Source organism: Neodiprion fabricii, chromosome 5 (assembly GCF_021155785.1).
Source record: "Neodiprion fabricii isolate iyNeoFabr1 chromosome 5, iyNeoFabr1.1, whole genome shotgun sequence".
NCBI lineage: Eukaryota > Metazoa > Arthropoda > Insecta > Hymenoptera > Diprionidae > Neodiprion > Neodiprion fabricii.
In genome coordinates, this window is record NC_060243.1 from 18,686,801 (window position 1) to 18,709,447 (window position 22,647).

The 22,647-nt window shown below is 42.1% G+C and overlaps 1 protein-coding gene across 3 annotated transcripts in view; it reads left to right on the forward strand.

Annotated features, from left to right (window-relative positions):
* Positions 1–22,647, forward strand: part of LOC124183914 — a 35,743-nt gene that overhangs the window by 10,985 nt on the left and 2,111 nt on the right. Inside the window, exons 1-6 of one of the 3 annotated variants that reach the window (XM_046573089.1) lie at positions 935–2,174; positions 13,643–14,121; positions 16,751–19,562; positions 19,963–20,083; positions 20,307–22,289; positions 22,414–22,606. In XM_046573089.1, coding sequence (XP_046429045.1) covers positions 2,165–2,174; positions 13,643–14,121; positions 16,751–19,562; positions 19,963–20,083; positions 20,307–22,289; positions 22,414–22,606 — 5,598 coding nt within the window. In that variant the 5' untranslated portion in view covers positions 935–2,164. Of the gene's footprint in view, positions 1–934; positions 2,175–13,642; positions 14,122–16,750; positions 19,563–19,962; positions 20,084–20,306; positions 22,290–22,413; positions 22,607–22,647 lie in introns of those variants that run through there. The other 2 variants (XM_046573086.1, XM_046573087.1) reach the window with 2 other exon arrangements.

Sequence of the window (22,647 nt, forward strand, 5' to 3'; positions counted from 1 at the left end):
AGATCACAATAATAATACTGTCAAACACGTACAGGCAAAAGTTGAACAGAACAGAATTTTCATGCGCGCGTGTGTGTTTTGTAATACGTGTGTGCCTATGTGTGCCTCGGTGGCGGCGTTTGAATAAGTGGTGTGCAATTAGGCGGGCGCAAATGACGTCAATCAGTCGGTAGGCATTACTCTATACCTATACCTATATAATATTACTATTACTATTCTCACTAACACTATCTATGTACACACACACACACACACGGACACACGTACTTACGTCTATTACCTATCTAATATCCATCCATCTATCTATCCATCCGCGATTGGCAATATCGTACACAAGAAGACGAGGAAGAATTCACACCGTATTGCGTACACCAGTGTGCGTGTGGTTTGCTGATCTGGTGGGGGTGTAGAGGAAGAGAACTACAGTGCCACATGCGCAACAAAATTCGTGTGCATGCAGGCAGCTGGGGTTGTATCGCCTCGTTGTGCGGTGGGCAATGACTAATACGCACAGCGGTGTTTCACGACGCCACCATCGCCATCAGCAGCAGGAGCAGCATGGTAGCAGCATGCCTCTTATGCGTTGTTGCGTTGTCGTCCGTGGGGAGGAGATAATATCGTGAATCGTCGTTGTGTCGCACCTCTGGCGGTGTTGCTGCGGTCTCGACGTCACCACGAACAGCAGCATCAGCAGCAGGCAGCAGCAGCAGCAGGCTTTACTTCGGACTCGTCCGGGATTTGCATAGCAAACAGATTGACGACGGACGACGTTGGCAAGTGGATAACAAGAGAAGTTGGTCGGTCGTTTAGTCCGCCGGTTACTCCTGCGAGTGACTCGTCGAAGGGGCGTGAGGGAGGGAGGGAGGGAGGGACACTCATCTGACCATGCTCTTCTGTCCTCAAATCGCAGCGCACCTACCTATTCTCTCCTCTACTCTGCGTGCCAACCGAGTCTGAAGAGTCAGTCCGGTGGCGACGAGAAAGAGGAAGAGAAGAAGAGAGGAGAGGAGAAGAGGTGGAAGAGTTGGTGGCGAGGGGAAGGAGGAGAAGGCGGAGAAGTGTGTGAGTGTTTTGTGTGAGCGGCGGCGGGTCGGCTCCGTCAACTCCTCCAAGCCGAACAACGTCGTCGTTTCACAGTAGTCGAGTACGACGACGGCCGCGCGCGCGGTATGCTCGGCTCTTTCGAATTTAAGGAAATCCACTATAAAGGAACGTGACGCTCTTTTTGCTCCTTTGATATTTATCGGAAATAGAGACGTGGAAGAGGGGTGGGAAACAGGAAGGGAAGGAACAAGAACAAATCAGCGTCAAGTGCACCACTGTTTCTTGTCTCTCCTTCCTACTGATGATGTTAAAATTATTATGTATCTTCGACGAGATAGGCGAGCAGAAACTCGTCACCCCAAACCTTGATGTTGTGATTAATGATGTGGTGCATCGATCGTTATTATCATCCCTCAACTTTACCATGAAATAAGTTATTGTTATGTGAAGGAAAACAACGAGTTGTACAAGTAGTTTGATTGATATAATAATAAGTTTTTGTAAATTGATGTTGTATCTATAAATCAATAGTGAATAACGCGTGAATGCGAAAGTGTTTCAAACGTATAATTTATACAAAAACAACAACAACAAGAATAATAATAATAATAATGATGATAACACCAGTGTTTAAACATTTGTCATATTATAGCGAATACATGTTTTTCTGTGATCGTAATATTAACAAGTTATAATATTCATAAGTTTTCTACAACAGTTTTTAACGAAAGGTGAGAAGAATCGAAGTGGAAGAAAGCTAGAGAGTGTAACATAAGTTTAAACAAAACAGAAATGAGCGTGAAAAAAGAAAACATCGGAATATCGAGTTCAGTGACGACACGACTATAGCTTTTCTTCACGGACGTCCGTGAAAGGATAATATTAATACACGGTACAAGAAGAATAAGGAGAACACGTTGCAGGAGAAGATAGAAAAACGAAGGAAAAGAGAGAGTAACGAAAAGAAAAAAAAAAGCGTTGTGCACGCGCGCGCGTGTGTGTGTACGTGTGTGTGTGCAATGAATTATTGCGATTCGTATTCTTACGGAGGCTGCGAGATGAGCCAGGACCGAGCTATGCCGATGGAGTAACAAGTGAGCGGCGGCGAGGCGGCGTTGCCATGACGACAGGTGAACTAATACTCCCTTTTCACTCTGCCCCGTTGGCGGACGAAACGGCTCTCTTTATCTCCCTCTCTTTCTCTTTCCCGGAGTGTGTAAGCCGTTGTAGGTGCGTGTGTATGTGTGTGTGTAAGAAATGCGCGTGTGGGCTGCTGGCTTGGCTCATTGCTTGCCTCTTGCCTCCCACTCTACGTATTTTCTTCTCTCTCTCCCTCTCCCCCTCCTCTATCTTTCTATCTATCTCTCTTTCGACTACGTCGCTATCGGTAGTGATACACCGTTGTTTAGCACGCTTTAAACCGCGCGAGCCGGACGAAGCAGTGACTCCTCCGCCTTCTCGCTCCTCGAAGCCCGCACCTTTCCCGCCGCCTCCACCAACAGCGAGTAATATTCCGAGTACTCGACGCAAATTTCACACTAGTAGCTCCGTTAAATGCGCAAGCAGCGAGGAGAGGCTCCGTTGCTGAATCAGACGACGGAGTACCTCAAGCTCATTCCTCGCCATCCTGTCTCATCTCCCCTCCCCTTCGCTATAAATAAGTCATAAGTAAATTCCAAGCATTGATTGAGGCGTCGGACATGGTGGGAGTAGCGTCGTGTTTGCATGCCTCGTTCAGCCTTCTCAGCGACAGACCCACACGACGGATTTTATCGTTACTGTAATGTTTAAAATTCGAACGCTCCACCATTGGTCTGCAACAAAGTCTCGCGTCAACGTGATAACGATTCCATACGAAAATCTCGCTTACACCAATGATGGCAAACACGAGGCCATTGTCTTTTATTATGGAACCCTGGAAGTCTGACTCGTGTCCCTTTCTCTCTCTATCTTTCACACACTCTCTTCTCGGTCGGCTGACATCTGGTTGGCAAAGCCGGGTCTGCTTGTGACGGTTGGCTGGCTGGCGGTCCGAACGACCTCGTAGCATCGTCTATAGACGTTTTAGTGGGATCCAAAATTACTTTTACGGTCCCTCCACTTCTTCTACTACTTCTTCTCATCATCGAGGAGGGATTCCCGTTGTGATTTCATCACAGTGCTTTAACCCGATCACCTCTAATCGCTGATCATATATACCGCATGTTCACGTGTGTACATGTGTGCATTCATACATGCTTATGGAAAGAACGTATTACCGATGTTCAGAATGTGTAACCGCGCAGGGATATACATTATTACGTATGTATGAATACCAGAGCGACTCTGTACACTTGTTTGCCCAAATCTGCAGCAACAGAAATCATTGCTGGTTCGGGAAAAGGAAGGCAACAAAAAATCGTTATCGCCACATGACTGATAAGTTGAGATATGTAATACGGATATTATACTATATATTATATACCAGTATAATTTTTGATCGGTTTACCGTAAGGCACCAATAATCGACGGCTCTTCTAATTAGTGTTTAAAAACAGTTCTTCGAAAAATGTCAATTTCTCATCAGGTATACTGCCTTGTTTATTCTTTTTTCATTTCAATCATTTTATCACGTCCGCCGACGATGATTAACAGCCAATGGTAATAACGCTGTGACGAGGTAATTCAATTAACGCTGCACATTATCAGTTACTTCTTGGAACGATATAGCAGGTTTCGAAAAATTGACGTTCTAGAAGATCAATAGGCCATTCACAAAATGTCTTTCAAAACAAATTTCCGGTTCAAAATATGACTGAAAGGCGTATTACCTGCAAGTAGTTTTTAGAAGAAAGGGTTTTAGAACACCCTGGGTATTATACGCATTTTTTTCAAAATCAGACTCGAAGACGTTTTCATCTACAGAACATTTCGTTCCTCGTGAAAAACAACTCCGAAACTTTTTATACACTGAATCTTACCTTTTCGATAATAAGGGTTAGACGTATTGACTATCAAAAGTACCCAATAAGCGAGTGACCTACGAAACATACATTGTTGTAGCTTTTTGTGCACACAAGGTATGCGTAAAAGACGAAATTGAGACGTTAAATCTGCAGACAAAAAATGAGTCTGCAATACGCATTACAAGTGAAATGGATCCTAAATCTACATTGGAGACGAAATGTGGATAAGTTACGTAATAAATACACAAATAAGCATCTAATGCGCTTAATGGCCTTCTTTCCGAATACGTCAATAGTATTGAAGTTGAGAGACGTCAGTTGTATCGATGAATTCACAAAATGGAACTGGACTTTAAAGTGCTTCTGCGAGAGACGTCACAGAATATTCCTCGGTCGCAAATTCAAACACAAAATGCATTACAACAACGTAAGAGATCTAAGAAACGACGACTTGAATACAAATTCAATAAAGATTCGAAAGTCTTCGAGTCCGCGGAGGCAGAATAATCGGTTCAGGAATAATAAGACAGGGTTTTCATTACACATCCTTAAAAAAATTGAATAAACCTTGAGGGTTTGATCGAGCAAAAGGAATCCGAAATTATCGCTGGACACGTAACTCCTTGAATGCATCCGAAATGCGATATTAAGTCATTACGAAATTTGTCGTACAGACTAAATGCGTCTCATGGACATTCCGAATGCGATATGCATTCAGAAAACGTATAAAATGTGGTGAGCGTGTTGAGTATTTCTGAATTAACAAAGGTATTCGAAATACGTCCTATAAAGATCTTGAAAGCAAGATGAAGTACTGTCGAAATCTGGAATTCAAAAGACGTCTTCCAACCATCATGGAATGTATCCTATCAGCTAAAGAATCCAACAGACATCTTGCATAATGAAAAATGTATCCAAAAAACGTATTCATAAAATTTGACACGCGTCTGAAATAAAGTCTGAAACAGTATTGACAGCTTTACTTGTTCCGTGAGACGTTTGCCAAACGCTTCCTGTGGTTAATCAGACGGCTATTTCTAAGTCAGATCGATCGATGACATTGAAATATGTTTTAGTTCTTGGCAAAAGAGCGAGGAGAGACTTCAACTCATCAATCACCCGAATTCCACCAAATTGCGACATGGTAGTACGTACAAATTTTTTAATTTTGCGTTCTTACAGAGGTACAAACTATAGTTTCGTATAGAATACAAGTTTTTTTCGATGAGACTTGTCAATTTTACGACACAAGATATCCATCCAAAGTTCGAGATGCCGTAAACGATTAAAAGTTACGATTTGACATTTTGTAGCTCACCGCATAAAATTATCCTGTCAATTGCAAACCGTTTTTCTGGATCGATGAACAGTGGGATTGAAGTTCCAACTTTGGCGAGACGGGGTCATACGCACGTGTTGGCATTAAACATTGGTGGAATGTCTCTTCACCTGTAACGACAATCCTGACAAATTTATATACCTTCGAATAATTTTTTGAACATGGTTCAACGGCACTGCGTTACAATAAAATTCTGAGAATACCTGATGACAACGCAAATCGGTGGTCATTTGCACTTGCTACCTGCGTCGACGTCACTTCCGCGAACATTTAAGCTGGGTTTTAAAAGAATTGTGTACTGTTGGATTTGCAACCTTGCTGAAAAATGCTCAAAGTATTTTTCCCTTCCTTTTGATTTTCTTACCCGCAACTCAGTACATCGACTAATTACATCCAGTCTTGGTACAACTTCATAGTAAAGTATTTCGGTGAACTGCGCGTCGAACAGTGCTGTAGTATAACAATCGTATCTTTACAAATGGTGCGTGTTTGGTGCTTCAATACATTCAGGATAGAAAATCGCGTTCGTTGCGCCTAGAATGTACGAATAAATTAGCGATGCATGGCGTCAACGAACGGGCGATAAATGTACCGGAAAAAATACCCGTCTATGTGATTCTTGTCAAAGAAAATTGGTGAAGCGGAATCCAATAACTGAAAATAAAAGCAAAGGAGAACCTGGTCCAGGTCCGTTGAAAATTCAAGTAACACTTACGATTATTTAACGACTTCCACGAAGTAAAACTAACGCGCTATTATATCTGAACTGCGCACTATTAAATATTGGAATAGGAATACATTAATTTATATAATAGGATAATATTCCAGAGCTGTGTGTCACGTGAAACGAAAATCTAGTCTTATTTAGGGGTTGTTTCGATGGTTAAAAAGGGTGAAACAACTGCAACGGAAATTCAACAAGTGCTTCTGAACGTAACCTTGATACGAATATTTCTTCCCTTGTGAAGAAACTTTACCGCTATATTTTTAATCCGAACTGTTCTCAATCCCATTTAAAGCAGCAATATCCATCGGTTTGGACGAATTTCATTAGAACACGTGCGTTTTAAGCTAATGGGTTTACATATAATGAGAGGTAGCTGACCGATCTTCTATTATCTGACCCGACAAGAAAACTACACAAAACAACGAATGCGCGATAAAGAATAGCAATGACAAGATAAAACCATTCGCATTGTCTTTTATTGTTCATAGCTTGATTTTTGTACAACCCACCGAATTTAGCGATCAGCAAAACTGTTAACAAGTGATTGCGTAGGAAGTATATACAGGTTCTGGTCACCTTAGTACCAGTTGTGGCCATTGTTTGATCTAATTGTAGCCATATTCCTAACGTGTAATTTGAGGTTATGGCCATGATTGTAAATAACGTAAACGTATAAGTAAACATTGATTATCCAATAGTAAAGTATACCAAGTATTTAAAAGCTTCTCTACAAAACTTGCCCAATGTCGAATTTCAGTTGTGACTTGATTAATAAAAGAGGTTGCAAATCAAATCGATGAACCCAGAATTTTTTTATATCTGGCTACAATTGGTACAGTGACAACAAATGGTGCATCTACTGAATGTTGATCAGGGTTCGTCCAACTGCATCTGGTTGTCTCAGCCTCCTGCGGTCGGTGAGTTGCTTCGGCATGAAGAGAGTCTCAGAGTCGGGGACCGCCGCCGAGTGTTCGTGACTCATTCGTCATAGTCCGGGATTCTCTAACAGCGGATATAATACGTGTGTCTGTACACAATGTGCACAAACACCGAGTTGTGCTGCACATCTGTGCCGACTGTGCAACGCACTTACAACTTGCAATGCGATCCGTTGTTCTCCTCCTTCTCCTTCACCCCGTCATACGAGAACAGAGCATCCAGTCAATTCACTTCGCGATGTTTATTGTACTCGTATATCACATTCGTACGCTCTTTTCATGGTACAGCTGAATGGACACAGAAATCATCAAATAGGGTTGGACGTAGGTGTAACGTTAAAATTACCACACGTGAATAATTTACAAATTGCGATTTATTATGCATTGTAGGTCGGGTCAGAATGTGGAACGCGCTAATTGATCCCTCATTCCATTTCGTTTTTGCGTCGCTTCTCCGAATCCGAATAATGTTCAATTCTTTTCCTTGTTCTCCTTTTGTTTACTCGCAGAATATTATGACATTTTGTAATCTGGATTTATATAAAGTTCTTTTTCTTTTGTTATCAAATTAATACCTTTTGTGCAATTGTTAGCACGCTTAGCTTTTTGAGTCCAAATTTTTGATCAAATTCTTCTGATTATAACTCGATCAGGTGATTTTTCCCATAAATATCTTAAACTGATAATTCTTCACTGTCATCTTCACTTCCACTAATTTTCCACTGTCGACAATTTTTCCATGTGTGTATAACTACTATGAGTTCCTGTTAGAAGAACAAATTGAAGTAAACGAGGAAAGGAGAAACTATATAATAAGATGAAAAATTGAACCAGAACGATATTGAACAATGACCATAAAAATGATAGAACGATTACGATGTAAAAAGCTACATCGACATTGGAAAAAAAGAGTAACAAACATACTCAATGATGAAACAAACAGAATGACTACCATAATAACGAAGTCACCGCGTGCACTTTTTACGATAAAAATAAATTCTACGATAAACGAAGAGAAAATTGTACGGGAAAAATGAGCAAACAGTTCAAACACTACGATACACCGGTCAAGGCTCACACGTGCCATTACGATTAAATGATTACAATTATCATCGTTCGATGAAATCCCATACATTTTCATACAAATAACAAACATGCAAGAAGACAGCAGCGATGATTGATCAGTGTGACAGACGATGCGTTCTAATATAACGACCCTCGTAATTGCATGCGTGATTCATATCATACGCACATAATCTGCATACACACAGTGAGCAGGATGAAAAAAGATAAATAGAAACATCAGACATCCTTATATCACGATTTCAGACCATTTGAAAAAACGAGGGTAAATGCATATCCGTTCGGTCTTTCTTTCGGGTTGATAATGGGCATGTGTGTCGAAGCTTTACGCAGTGTGTAAGCTTATAACGATTCCCCCTTCCCCGTGAGCTTACCACCGCCAGAACGGCGCGGCAGATTCAACGAATGCACTGAGAAATGGAGACGCTATGTTATGGATTATGGATCTTTTATAGGGATATAACTTACGTATTTTCTGCAGTATTTACGTACTTTGATACATATTACGACGAATACAGATTCTTCCATTTCGGAGATTACAATTACAATATTATGGGATACTTGGGGAGTGTCTGAAAACTGGAAACATGAGGGTTAATATTATTGCAGAAATAGTCGTAACGGTAACTGGGCACAAAGGGTTTTCTGTTGATGAATTTATATTTTAAGAAGTAACGAATCGTTGTTACTAACTTCGAAATCAAAAATACAGGAAGGGACTGACAAATATCACGATTTGTATCCTTCAAAGAATCGTTCCTTTTTTCACAATTTTCGAGCTTCGTACTGGACTTTGTTATATCTCACCGACCTTATATCGAGAACTGTTGAAATCAAGTATTTCAGATCCCAATCTGCCGGTATGTGCACGTAAAGACATTTCGAAAGCTTGGAAAAACTTCAAATCATTTCATAACTTGAAGTGAAAAATTTAAATGACACTTCGTGATTTCATCAAATGAATTCAAATGACTTCACTGTAAGACCTTCAGTAAATGTAAATGATTTCGACGATCCGGCATGACGAGCAGAACAGGCTGCAAACCCGAGAGAGGAGAATGATAATGGTAATAGGGGTACAACGATGATAAAAATATTGAATTCAATATAAAGATTCTCTGTGTGTCTAACAAAATGACTTGCGGAGGTGGTGGAAGACAAGGAGGGAGAGAACAGATGCCTTAATGGACGGCGTATGTGATGCCTGATGACGCACAATTATAAAAATAATAGGATTATTACACCCGCATCAATAACGATGGCCGCCTTCGTAATCTTTGTAACTCTCGCTATTGCAATATTATATATATATATATATATAGACTGACGTTGTTGTAAGGTTCAGGAAAAGTGGGTGGATCGGAGGAGGGCGTCAGAAAGGAAAAAGAAATAATGAAGAAGAGAAAAAAGGTATAATGTCAGAAGAAGAAGAGGGAGTTGCTTTGTTATGCTCACACCGTATGATGACAGCAGGGAAATTTATTATCGTGTCTTCTATAGTATCCGTATACCTACACCTACACTTCGTGAAGTTGGCGCCGTTTCATTTTCCCTACCTTGGCGAGTGACGACCTTTTTTTTTTTTTTTGCTTGTCTGCAGAATGCAATACCTAATAGTTTCACGTACTACGGTCTTTTGGTTGCAAATTTAAAAACAACATGATCGAAAAAATTAAGCGTGAAATTCAGGGTTCTCCTTTTGAAAATTTGAGCATAGAAAAAAACAATGAATTGAAAAATGCTAAACTGAAACAGGCATTAGATTTGTTCTTAAGCTAATCGATGGTTTTTGTGAACCTGCATTTATCTCGTATCAAAAAAATGATGACAGTAAAATTACTATTTGCTCTAAACTGGAGTCTGATTTTTGAAAAACATGTTAAAAGAAACTTGCTGAGGTCATCGATCAAGTTGAGCATTATCATACTAATTTAACTCGTTTTCTGAAAATGATATCGAAAAGATATTGGTTGACTTTTTCTAAAACATACAAAACGTCAATTTCAAGACCTCCACTCAGCTTTAGGTACTTAAAATAATGGCTGCTGATCATGACCTTCTCAATCACCTACAAAATGAAAACAAAAACGTGCGTATCTGCTGTAGTTATACAGTTTTTATTTTTCACAGTGACTATTTACAAAAGAAGACACCTGCAATGCTATATATCATATAACACGAGCGTAAATACCCAATGAGTATTATATAATAGGTAATATATATGGGTCGGTTGATATGCATATCTCTAGGTATAAAGGTGCAGATAGTATGGGATGAAGTATTTGCGTGTTGTCAACTGAGTCTTTGCTGTTGAAGAGCACCGTATAATAATTTATGTTCACTGTTGCTCGCCTCCACCTCTACTTCCACCTCCACTTCCTCCTACTCATGCTAATGTAGTTAGTATATATTCTGTGTCGATAAGGCGACGGCGATACAACTGTAATGTCCCCTGCCCTTCCTCGTCAACTTTAACACGCGAACGAGTTTATACATACCTACTGACTTGCTTACCGTGAATTACAAGAGTGCACAAGTTGTTTGCATAACACGTCATATTGTGCATGTTCGGTTTCAAGGAAATTACCCTCTCAGCATTCATGACGAAACACATGAAACGACAGAAATTCAAAAATATCTCTTTTAGCGTGGATTAGTAATAAATCCATTTCATTACCTATGATATTCGTTTGAACAATTCAATTCCTTGAAATTCTTCACCGATATTTTGTATACTCTGAGGTCGGTAATAACAGCAACAGCAGAATAAATACTTCAAATTTGCTTGGATTTGAACTTTGTAAACTGTAATGGTACTTAAGAGTGGAATGTTGGAGTAACCGTGGTAGAAACGATTGGAAAACACAGGAAAAAGCTCGACTACTTGTATTGGAGAGCACGTAAATCGCTCGTCACCAAGCAGTGTAAACTTACAGAAGAATCTGAATTCTCGCGTCTCGGATCAAGAGATTATATCTAACAATGAGACTTTCTACGAATGTCCGAGACGCCGAGACCCTGATGTGGGTTTTCAACACTGAGCCCCAACTATGACATAAATGTCAACTAGCCGTGAGACAAAAGATGATCAGATACGAATAGCGAAAAGTTGAGAAAAAGGGGGATAGTAACAACAATCAACATCGCCATACAGTGCGCGTGTTGATTCAGAATATAAATAATCGAATGGATCTTCCGTGTGCCGGGTGATTAAAAACAGAGAAAACTATTGCTGTTAGGCTTATATGTCTCTATTTTATCACAAAGAAGAGTGCTGCAGAACACGAGACAGAGTAGAGAGGGAAAATGGATCGGATCAGGTATAATCCTGTCCGTTGTAAAAGAATTCAAGTTATCAAAGTCGGAATAAATTAGTCTACCTCACTTTTCTCAATGGCTGGATCGTAAACAGCCCCGGTATATCTCTCTCATTTCTCACTTCGTGGCTGCCCGTGCCTCCGTCTCCTTTTTTTTTCTTCTTCTTCGTCATCTTCTTCCTCTTCTTCTTCTTCTTCTTCTTCTTCTCGCCTCCCCCCTCCGTTCTCCCCCTAGGCGTGCGCAGGTCGAGAAAACCGCGCGCCTCGCGATGAAAACTGCGACGAAGCGACGACGTTGGGCTGCTAGGCGCTAGGCTCGCTCATGTCCTGGGCCCCTGGCGACTGTCGCCAGTCGCGGCGCCGCCAAAACGCTACTACCCGCTATTTTTAGTACTAGCTATTTATAAGAATTGGCAAAATTGCCCAACGAGACCGCGCACGCTGGTGAATCCTGCCTGGCTGTCTCCCCGCCTCCACCTTGTGGCTGAAGGCCTTTCGGATTCAAAATCCCGCGTCGTTACGCGTTGAATAACTTCTCCAAAGACGAGCAGCAGGTACCATATAATAGACAAATTACTTCGTTGTATACTCAACATTTTATGTATACGCACACAGATACAACCGGTTATCGTGAAACATTCGTAAGCGAACAAAATTTCTAGCGTGAAATATTTCACACTTCATCTTTTAACGTTTTAACATTCTGTTTGACAGTCGGTAAAACGGGTCCCGTAATTATCCGTATTTTTCGCCGTAGATCGTTCAGCGCTGGAAAAATCTTCGGAAGTTTTAAACTGTGTAAATCACAATGCTCGTTTCAAATTCTAGTCAATCAACGCTTACTTTTAGTCAAGTGAGTAAGATTCTGTGGTTTTTCTTAAAAAACAAGTCGGTGAAAGAATCGTTGATTATCGGTAACGATTATCAAGCGTTATGATTTTTGAATACCTACTCATATTACCCAGAAAATCTTGAAACTGTTTCGGCACCGCTGAACGGACTTGAATGGGGGCCATCGGTAGCTTTGTATTCGTGCTTACCGAGAGTAGTGTGCGTCGGTAGAGCAGATTTCTCTTCCGACAAAACTCATGCAATATTAACCTGTATATTAAGGTAATCGTGAAATTTTATTCGAAGGCTATCATTATTTTAGGAAGCGAATTTGTTATCGTTCGATATTTAAAAATAAACACCCACCGTTCACGTTTATAACTGTAATAAAATGCATGTTTACCAATCTCTGCAAAACGTATGTTATTCGATTTTATGCACGTATTTTATACCCTGTGATGACATACAGATTACCATTCACATGGATTACCACCTTTGGATTTTGTTTCTCGTAGTTGCAGTCAGAGTTACAATTTTCATCCACATCCATTAAGTGGATATCAGGAATATGTAACAATGGATGTAACCAAAGCTCTATACAACGAATATGTACATTAATTTCCATTTTCCTTAAAACTATCATATAACTATTGTAATTTCTCAGAATACGATTGACATCCAGACATTAGTGTGCAGCCTACTTCCTGTGCGATAAATCACTTCTAGCATCATGAACCGTCAACTATTCTATCTTGCTTCCTCATAGTGAGCACAGAGGTTAAATAATCTCCGATGTGTCTTAATTCTCTAAACCGCATGCGTATCTATATTATATATGATCTGTCGCACATGCAAAATGAACACTACCGTAAGTATTCTTCGTAGATAGTAGCAGCTTATTACCTGATAACTTGAAACCATTCCAAAGTCACGATACTCTGTCCCCTTATCTAACATAGTAGTCCATACTACGTTACACCTAGAGGGTTCTGTTAGTTATTTCGAGGTCACCTATGTCATGCATATACTTAACTCTTATTTGAATTACTTCTTTTCTACCTGTATACTATGTTTTCATGACTGAAAAAGAAAGTAAATTAACATTGTGGGCTGACGAATTATTGTCATTTTACCCGACCGTAACCGTTAGAAGCTGTAAGACGTAGCAAAACTTCACTATCTCTTGTTGTATTCCTTTCCTGCAGTGAGCCTTCCTCTCCTCTATGGTACGCAATGATTTTCTTTTCTGTGTATGGATGATGAATACTTTTACGTAAGAAGATAAGAATGATCATAATGTCTGTGTCTGCTCGTTAACATTTGTCAGAAGTATACGGAATGGTGATTTATTGAAAAAGAATAGTATGTCCTAACAGTGATTCTAATGGAGCTGTTTCTTCCATGTTTTGTTGTTACAGAGACTCATACTGTGGCAATGACAGACTCGCAGTTGAATAACAACAACAACAATAATAATAACAACAACAACGATGGCGAACCTAAATACTTGCACAAGAAATTCAAGAAGATGGCGACGACAGAGGCGACGCCGGTGGAATCCAAGCGAGAAACAACCTCGGATAGCCGGATCCCTGGTAATCGTAGGGAGAAAGATGGTGGTGAGGATTCAGCGAAGGAACCAGCAGCGAAGACTGAGGCCGCCCCCGAGCCCGAGGGGGAAGCCAACGAAGGCAGGAAGAGTGGATACGTATGCCCGTACTGCAAATTGTCCTGTGCCAAACCCAGCGTACTACAGAAACACATCAGGGCTCATACTAATGAGAGACCCTATCCATGCGTTCCCTGCGGGTTCGCGTTCAAGACCAGATCGAACCTCTATAAACACTGCAGATCTCGAGCCCATGCTCTTAAAATGGAAGGAGGAGACTCTAGCAAGGTTAGTGTGGTCTAACTCAAATACATACTCATATATACTGTTATACCAGGTATCTTCGTTGAGAGTTATCGCTAAACCTTGATAAATCGAAATGACCTTAAAAGACTTCATCTGTCTCAAGGCGAATCAAAGTTACTTTCATTCCAAGTGTACAATTCCTAGTTCAAAAGTTTTGGAATATGATCTTTCGCTTTTAATCAGGTACGTGCAATTTGTCAGAAGTTCTCTAAATAAGCTGACAGTTATGGGAAAAATGAAATTCCGGTAACGTTCTTACAATTAAGTTGAAGTCATTTCAAACTTCTCAACTCACTAGATGGTATATGCGGTTATTTTTCATCTGCGGCGATACGAAGTCATTAAAAACCGTGAAACCTTATAAAGATACAGAGTCCATTTAATAACGTGTCGGTGAATCCATGTCAAGTCTTGTCGATTAACTCCCCTGAAGTCAGTTGAAACTCTTCAATATATTCGTTTCGAATTCTATACAGTAACGTCAAGTGATGTGAAAGCCGTTCACAAAATTTCCTGTCCGTTGATGAAGATGATTCAACTAGCAAAAAACTTATGTTGACTAGTTTCGATTATTGAATGAGTCAATGTTAAAATTGTATGATTTTTTTGCACAAGCAAACCTGCATTTCGCGAGAATTGACCTTTTAGAATCCGCGTATGGAAAAGTTTTCAGGTTGTATGTTTCAGTAATTTTGAATGAGGTAGTCATTCACTTTATCGTTTAAACTTATGTGAAATTACTTATGGTCGTTCGATGTTACTTCAAATCACGCAAACGTTTAAATTGCGTCGCGTTAACTATTTTCAAACCCGTTGAATTCCTTCGAAGTTTCCAAGTGTTTGTGACTTAGTCATTCTCTGTCGCAGAGTTCAGAATTCTTTGAAATGGGGGAAAAAACATGCTGTCGTTTAGTGTTCAGTAAATTTAATTCCACAAACAGGAGAAATATTTCCCAACATACTATAGCTTCAACCACAACTATAATTGTCACTACGCTGTTGAGTAAAATAAGGTTTCGACTCTGTATTTCTATACCGACGATACCTTTTTGACCTATTGTATGAATATTTACGTCTCTTCATTACTGTATACAGAGACAGGGCAATCCAAAATATTGGTACTGATCGTTGTAAACTTTGTTTAAAGGAAAGTCGATATTGTCGGCATTACGATATGACCTTTATACTTATATTGTAGGGCAATTTTGTTTTCTAGTGTTTTTTATGCTCAGTGAATGCGGATATTATACACAGAAACCATTACAGTTGGCCACACTATAAAAAGACTCAATTTCGAAGTGTTATTTCAACTATATCGTTGTAGTATGTGTAGTAATTACAAAATGCGCTATAATTGCGTGTATTATACCACGTTGACGGCGAAGTTTGATACGATTACACCCACTTCTCTCGTTGAACGGAAACTATTATAAGAAACCACAGGAAAGTCGTTGAAACACGTCCCACAGTTTCTGGAATTCAACGAGTAAACGGCGTCCAGTTGAAACTGTATGTTAAAATCCGAATGAAGCTGTTGTCTCTCTGCGCAAAATGCAAGCAAACATCCGGAAGCTAAATTCTTACTAGTGACGTGTGACTTGCGAATTTCCTTTCTCTGTAATGAGATAGGCATCGCTTGAATCTGTGACGCTGGTTTGCTAAACACTTATCCCTTACGGTCACCCATCAACTACATGCGCTCGATTGGAGTGTATACCGATACTGGTATCAATCGCGCCTCAGCAAACGCTGGCAGAGTGTGCCATCGGCAATAGTCTCGATCTCCCGAATCCGCTGTACCATGATTAAGGCTATCCGTAGGTACGACTACTGATGTCAGATTACAGCCATAGCCGTATCACGATAGTTAAAAATGGCCCTAAGGCTCGAAAAAGGAGAAAAACAGTCTGTATGATGGTTCAATTTGGCCACACTCATTGCTAGTAAATTTCCTAGATTTTTAAAAGTAACTGATCCCAACAGTAAGCATCTATTATGCTTTCCATTTTAACGAAAATTATGTTCTGTGTACATTAATACGTAAATCTCCAGCTTCCAATCTCTCCCGCGTAAAGATTTCTAATTGCGATTAGGTTTCAGGGAACAAAAATATCAGACAAGTAGTATCGACGTCTACTGATATCCAAATGATAGTGTAGTATCCATCGATATAAATACTAATTGAGCACAGGTGTTTGGCGAGTGTCAGTCAAGATATAAAATCCTATATTGAGCCTGCAAAGCCAGAGCGTCACTGATACCCACAACCATTCTGGGAATATACTTTATCTTTGCTATTACAAAATGGATTATACCAACAGAATTACTGATATAACAACTCGTACCAACATTGACTCATTCTCGGTAATGGGGTAGCGATAATACACGTACAGATTAGAACCTGAAGAATGAATTATACGAGAAATTCCGTTTTCGATATAAACTTCGCAACATTCAGCGAACACGTATGTATTCTCTGATTTCCAGTCTATCACCGTTTAAAACTAGAGTAATGAATTTTCAAATAGAGTATTTCGGCAAAAGAACTATAGTAGGGTAGACGATTTTGATCTAAATATCAAATTCTTTTGATCAAACAATCTTTTCACAGGTTTCAGAAGATTCTGACATAAGCTTGTCGGATAGCGCGAGTAACGGAACAGGAACACCACCTCCGCCACCGTCGTCGACGCCAAGTTCAGTGTTGAGCGTGAAGACAGTGAAAACGGGTAAAATTTACAAGCCTAAATTTCACACGGCCTTAAACAGTGTGAGCCACGATGTAGAAGCGTCATCGGTTTCGTCGAACTCCTCGACGAATTCGTCGACGAACTCGAAGCCGAACGCTGAACAGCTGCAGGAGCACATAGACAAAATAATAACAGCCAATCAGGCAATCGTGGAGGCGGTAGACCCACTACTTCACAAGCTGATGCAAAGGCAGCAGAGTTTGGTGGAACCAAAGTACACTGAGCAACCGTTAAATCTCTCATCGGCGGAAGAAAACTTGACGAGGAAGCGGTGCTACAGCGAAAGTTTCGCCCACGAGAAGGATGGTAAGCAGCCGCAGAATCATCACCACCAGCAGCAGCAGCAGCAAGAAGCATCGATAATAAAGGAGCTTCTCTTGAAGTCTAAGGCGCATCAGAACTGCGATGGTGTGGATGGTGAAAACTTTGTCTGCCCGTCGTGTAAAATTTCTTATACTAGCGCCGACAACCTTGACGCCCACAGGCGGTACTACTGCAAAGGATCGCCTAGCCCGAGGCGACCCGAATTTCAGCTTGACCTCGACAGAAAAGACCCGGAGTTCGAGATGAAACCCGACTACTACAACACCCTCCAGCCACTCCCGTCGCCGGGTCCACTTCTTGGTAACACGAGATTAGTCGACCCCTACGTACCGCCAACAAAACAGAGATCTGAATCCGCGCCAACGACACTGAGGTCGCTGGAGGAACTGTCCAAGTATCCGAGACCAAACTCGCTCCAGATGTTCGGTGGCGAAGTGAGGATACTCAACGACACCGGAGAGACGAAAACGATGAGGATAGAACCCCGTCAAACGAATTCACCTGGTGAACAGCACTCGGTTAACGGCAAGTGCGCAACTTCGGAGACTTCCTCGATAGTGGTTAGGTCTGGACTTCACTCCGGCGGAACCATGGTTCACAAACCGCCCGGCACTCCAGCCAGCACAACGAACGGTTCCATATCCCTGCCAAATACACCGAAGATATTGGCACCTATCATACCCAACATATCAACTCCTAACATAGCGCCGACGATATCCTGTTATAGTTACTTAGAGCAGAACCTCAACCCCCTAACGAACATCACGGCCTACAATCCGCTAACTTTGCCGCAGGCTGGTATAGCTAGCATTTTGCACGGCGGTAAGATCATACCTTACGTACCTGGCATGCCTGGTCCTCACACTTTGTCCGGAACACCTTCGGTCGACATATCCGCCAACGTACCCAGTGCTGAGGCCGAGTACAAGGTGATTCCCGGTATCCCCGGACTCCACGTCGTTACTCAACCCCTGGATCTCGCCAGTCCCGTCAAAATTCATACACCCAACATTCCGGGTATACCTGGACCGCATTCCAACATGCAAATGCCGTCACCCGCTCAGCCGTTGGACCTCGCCAGTCCAGCCAAGGAGCTTAAACTCTGCTTCAAGACTCCGAGTAGTGATAATTTGCGGCCCGGTTTGATGAGCCCAAAAGTTCCTAATCTCAAGATTGAATCTACCCCGGATAAATTCAGGTCCAGAGTGCCCAGCGGCGATATGCATAGATCGGAGCATGATCGTTACAACTTGAAATCTGGGATCAAGTACAGTAAGAGTAGTACTGAGAGCCCGAGGGAGAGGAAGGAATTTTCGTTTGAAAAAAGTCCGTGCAAGACGGAAAAGACTTTCACATATCCAAACGACGCTGATAGTATGCAGAAGCTTAGATACTCGCCGAAAAATCTTACCGAAAGTAGAAAGAGGCCAAGTAGCTGGGCCAGTGCAGAATTTGAACAGGGCCGATCGTCCTCCGCCGAGTCTGTGAGACAGAGTCCCGTGGTTTTCAAATACGAAACGGTGCCCCATGAAAACGGCCGTACGAAATTAGCGGCGTTACAGTTGCCGGGAAATGTTCAACAGGATGTTAAGACAAGGACGTTGCAAATGGAAAATTGTGGATCGATGAACGGAATAAAGTCAAAACACGAGTTTCAAAATGCTCCGGTTATAACTGTTAATCTAGATTCTTCCAATACAGAAGTGCCAAGTAAACCTTCACATGGTGATTTATTAGCTATTAGTCGTGAAAGTAAACCAGCGGACAGTCTTCACTCACCAAGTATCAGTAACGAAGAGGCAACCGGAATTGAAGAGAGTAACACCAACAATAAATTTCTGAGGCCGACTTCGCTGCCTCTTAAGCCTGGTACCTTTACCCCAAAACGACACCACGGTATAACGCCAACGGCGAACACGTTGCCTCTGATAAGCCCGGAAACACCGAGGCCGAGGAAATCGTACGGTCAACTGTATTTGAACGGACATGCGTACACCTACCTCGGGCTGAAATGTTCGACTCGGGTATTTTACTGCACATTAAACAGGCCTCAGCCGATGTACGTTACTCAACAACACACCCTGTCTATGTACTCGAACTGGAAAATATGCAAGGAGGCACCACTCGACCTCGACTTGGCCCATTACGACTCGAGACGCCGGCCCATGAGCTACACCACGGCCTCGAAGAAACACGACGATATTTTAACGCATTCCTCGCAAAGACCTACAACCCCTGCAAGCTCGGACAACAACTCCGAAAATGATACTCAGGAAAAAGCTAAACGGGTCAAGATATTCGACGGCGGTTTCGAGAGCAACGAAGATTACATATACGTCAGAGGAAGAGGTGAGCACAGTAGGCATATTCTTTCATTCATAGGCGGTAGTCTTTCGTTATCAGTCTAACGATTTGATGAAATTTTATGAAAAAACATTTCATTTCCTAATCGGGATGCTGTGTGCTTCTTATCTGTAAGTAGACATATAATGCGTCCTAATGGTAATTTTTATTTATTTTCTTTTTATTTTCCATTGTCCTGTAAATTGATTATTTATTTTATTCCGTCAAAGTAAACAAAGATATAGCCAATTTTCGGAGCTAGTTTAAAATTATCGAAAAATGTTATTAACGTATCATTGACGAAGGTTTTAGCGATCGTTAGGTCCGAGCGCCGATTATGCAAACGTTCCGTGTTTCTGTTCTAAATTCTCTAACTCCTATATTTTTTTCTTAAATATGATTCAAGGCCGAGGAAGGTACGTCTGTGAAGAATGTGGCATCAGATGCAAGAAACCATCGATGCTGAAGAAACATATCAGAACGCATACCGATGTCAGACCATATACCTGCAAGCACTGCACTTTTAGGTAAATGAAACATGTCATCATATGGTAGTTGATCGTCATAGTTGATTGTTGACCATAGTTTAAAGTGAGTTGTAGACTTATGAAAAAAAATTGTGCAAATTCATGAAATTCTGGGTTCAAGAAGTTCACTCGAGTAGTCAACCCCTTGTATGCCACACGGTGTAAAAGTTCATCGAAGTCCTTACCAAAATCTAACAATAAATTGGACTGTTCGGTTTTTCAGTTTTAAAACAAAGGGAAACCTGACGAAGCACATGAAGTCAAAAGCGCACTACAAAAAATGCGTTGAACTCGGTGTAGTTCCAGTTCCGACGTTGGTGTGCGATGAGAACATCGACAAGGAGGCGGTTGCCAGATTGGCGGCGGGCGGAGGAAACGGCGAAGAATCCTCGGAAGAGGAGGACGAGACTGACGGAGAGGAGAGCGAGGAATCCGGAAGCGAAGAGCACGACGCTGTTCAGGGATTGCTGAGCTTGTCTCAACCCAGCACGCACCGACTGCCGGGGCTGCTTCCGTCAGGCAGGCCAACGACATATCCGTACACCCTGACCTTTTCCCAGAGTACAATTTGCACGGCGGTCGTAACAACGACGAACAGTTCGGCGCCGCTGAGCAGCCAAGCCGCGGCTGTGATACAGAGTGATTTGTCCCACCGTTATTACTTCCCTTCGAGTCGTGCGGTACTCGAGAAATCAAGGACCAGTGTGATAATACAGTCTTCCAAAAAGTCCGGGAACGATACGGCGGAGGTAAATGATGATTCGTCGGTTCACGCTACCGATTCACAGATCAATTTTCACCAGCCCATGGACCTCACGACCAAACAAACACTCGGCCCGATAAGTTCTCCAATTCCCCAACGAGTCAAGCCTACCGATATCCTGACCCCGGTCTCCGAGCAGCTTTTGATGCAGACGATTGTCCAGACCATGGAAAGACTTCCGGTGCAGGGTAAGGAGTGGAAATCCGAGGCCAAAGGACACATGCTGCAGGCGTATCTTACCGAAAGACACGTGATGGACAGTAAAATGAAACTGCAGTATCGAGTGTGCTGCTCAAAGCTCGAGAACAACTGCACAGAGAAGGATAATATACAATACTTGAAGCAGCAGGACACAATCAGATCGAAGAATTTAGATCTAAACGGGATGTCCACCGTGACTTACACGAACCCCAGCAAGATGCAGCATACCATACTAGAGTCGAGAATTAAAAGTATTTACAAGCAGACGCAGCAAGACTGTATGAAAATTCCTTACAATGAAGATGTCTACCAAAACAACGCTTACCTTGAGACGCGGTCTTTTGACGCGGTCGATTCATCCTATAAGGACACGGAGAACGCGGGTCGGATTGTGGGCGAAACTGACGGTTTTGACCACCGAGTCGGAAGAGGCGGAAGCCCCATTCCGACCATTTACAAAGGCAGCTTACCGGGGCGAAGTACACCAACTTTGGACCGTCAGTCACCTCGAAATTTGAACGTGGAGATGACGAACCGAAACGCGTCATCTATCCACGGACAGGTGAAGAGCGAGATAGACAGGAGCTCGATGTTCAACGCAATGAAAATGATGAGCGAGGTGGAGAGGCCGAGGGACAGCTTCACTCCTAGCCAGGATCCAAAGCCCCTGAGTCGAGAAACCAGGGTTCAATGCAACCAGAGTCCAAGATCTCATCATCAGGAATTACGGCCGCCGAGTCGAGAGATTCGCGTCACTTCTTCGCCTAGTCAAGAGTTTAAGCTGCCGAATCAAGAGCTTAGGCTACCTAGTCAAGAGTATAAGCCGGCTAATCACGAACCAAGGAGTTCGAACAGCCAAGAAATATCCGTGTCGTCTAATACGAATTCGGAAGTCAGCCAACCAAGCAGAGAAATAAGGCTGCCTCAGGCACAAGACCAACAGTCCAGGCCAAATTTCGAGGTGAAATCTTCATCGGGGCACGATATTTCCAGGGCTAATTCGCAGGAGGTGCAAAACAAGTCGCAAACAGCTGTTGATCCGAGGAATTCTGAGCGTGCGGAGATTAAGCAGAACGTCGACATGACCAAGCAGAACATGGCCGAAGGCATTAAGCACTCCGTGGCCCGAAAAATGGTCGTTGGTGGGCCCGGATTTAGATCTCCGTCACCACCAGGTGGAAGTGGGAAACCTCACGCTGAATTTTTGCAGCCGTCAAGTGGACCTGCCCCAAATTACGTGAGGTGAGTTCATCATTTGATTGAGCAGCATAGTTTTTTATTGTCTTAGTTTCATTTCTTCCGTTACTACTCAGACCATGTCGGTGCTTGCTCGCAACCAATTTTAGAACTGAGTCTATGAAATTAGTTACAGCGTGACTGAAGATGGTAGAAGCGTGTGTGGAATCTGCAACAAAGTGTTCAGCAAACCGAGTCAGCTCAGGCTACATATCAATATTCACTATTTTGAGCGGCCCTTCAGGTGCGAGAGTTGCGCTGTATCGTTCAGGACCAAAGGCCACCTCACAAAGCACGAGCGCTCGGTTGCTCATCACAACAAAGTGAGTACCATCTCTGTTTTCATTCACAGTGGAGGATACTT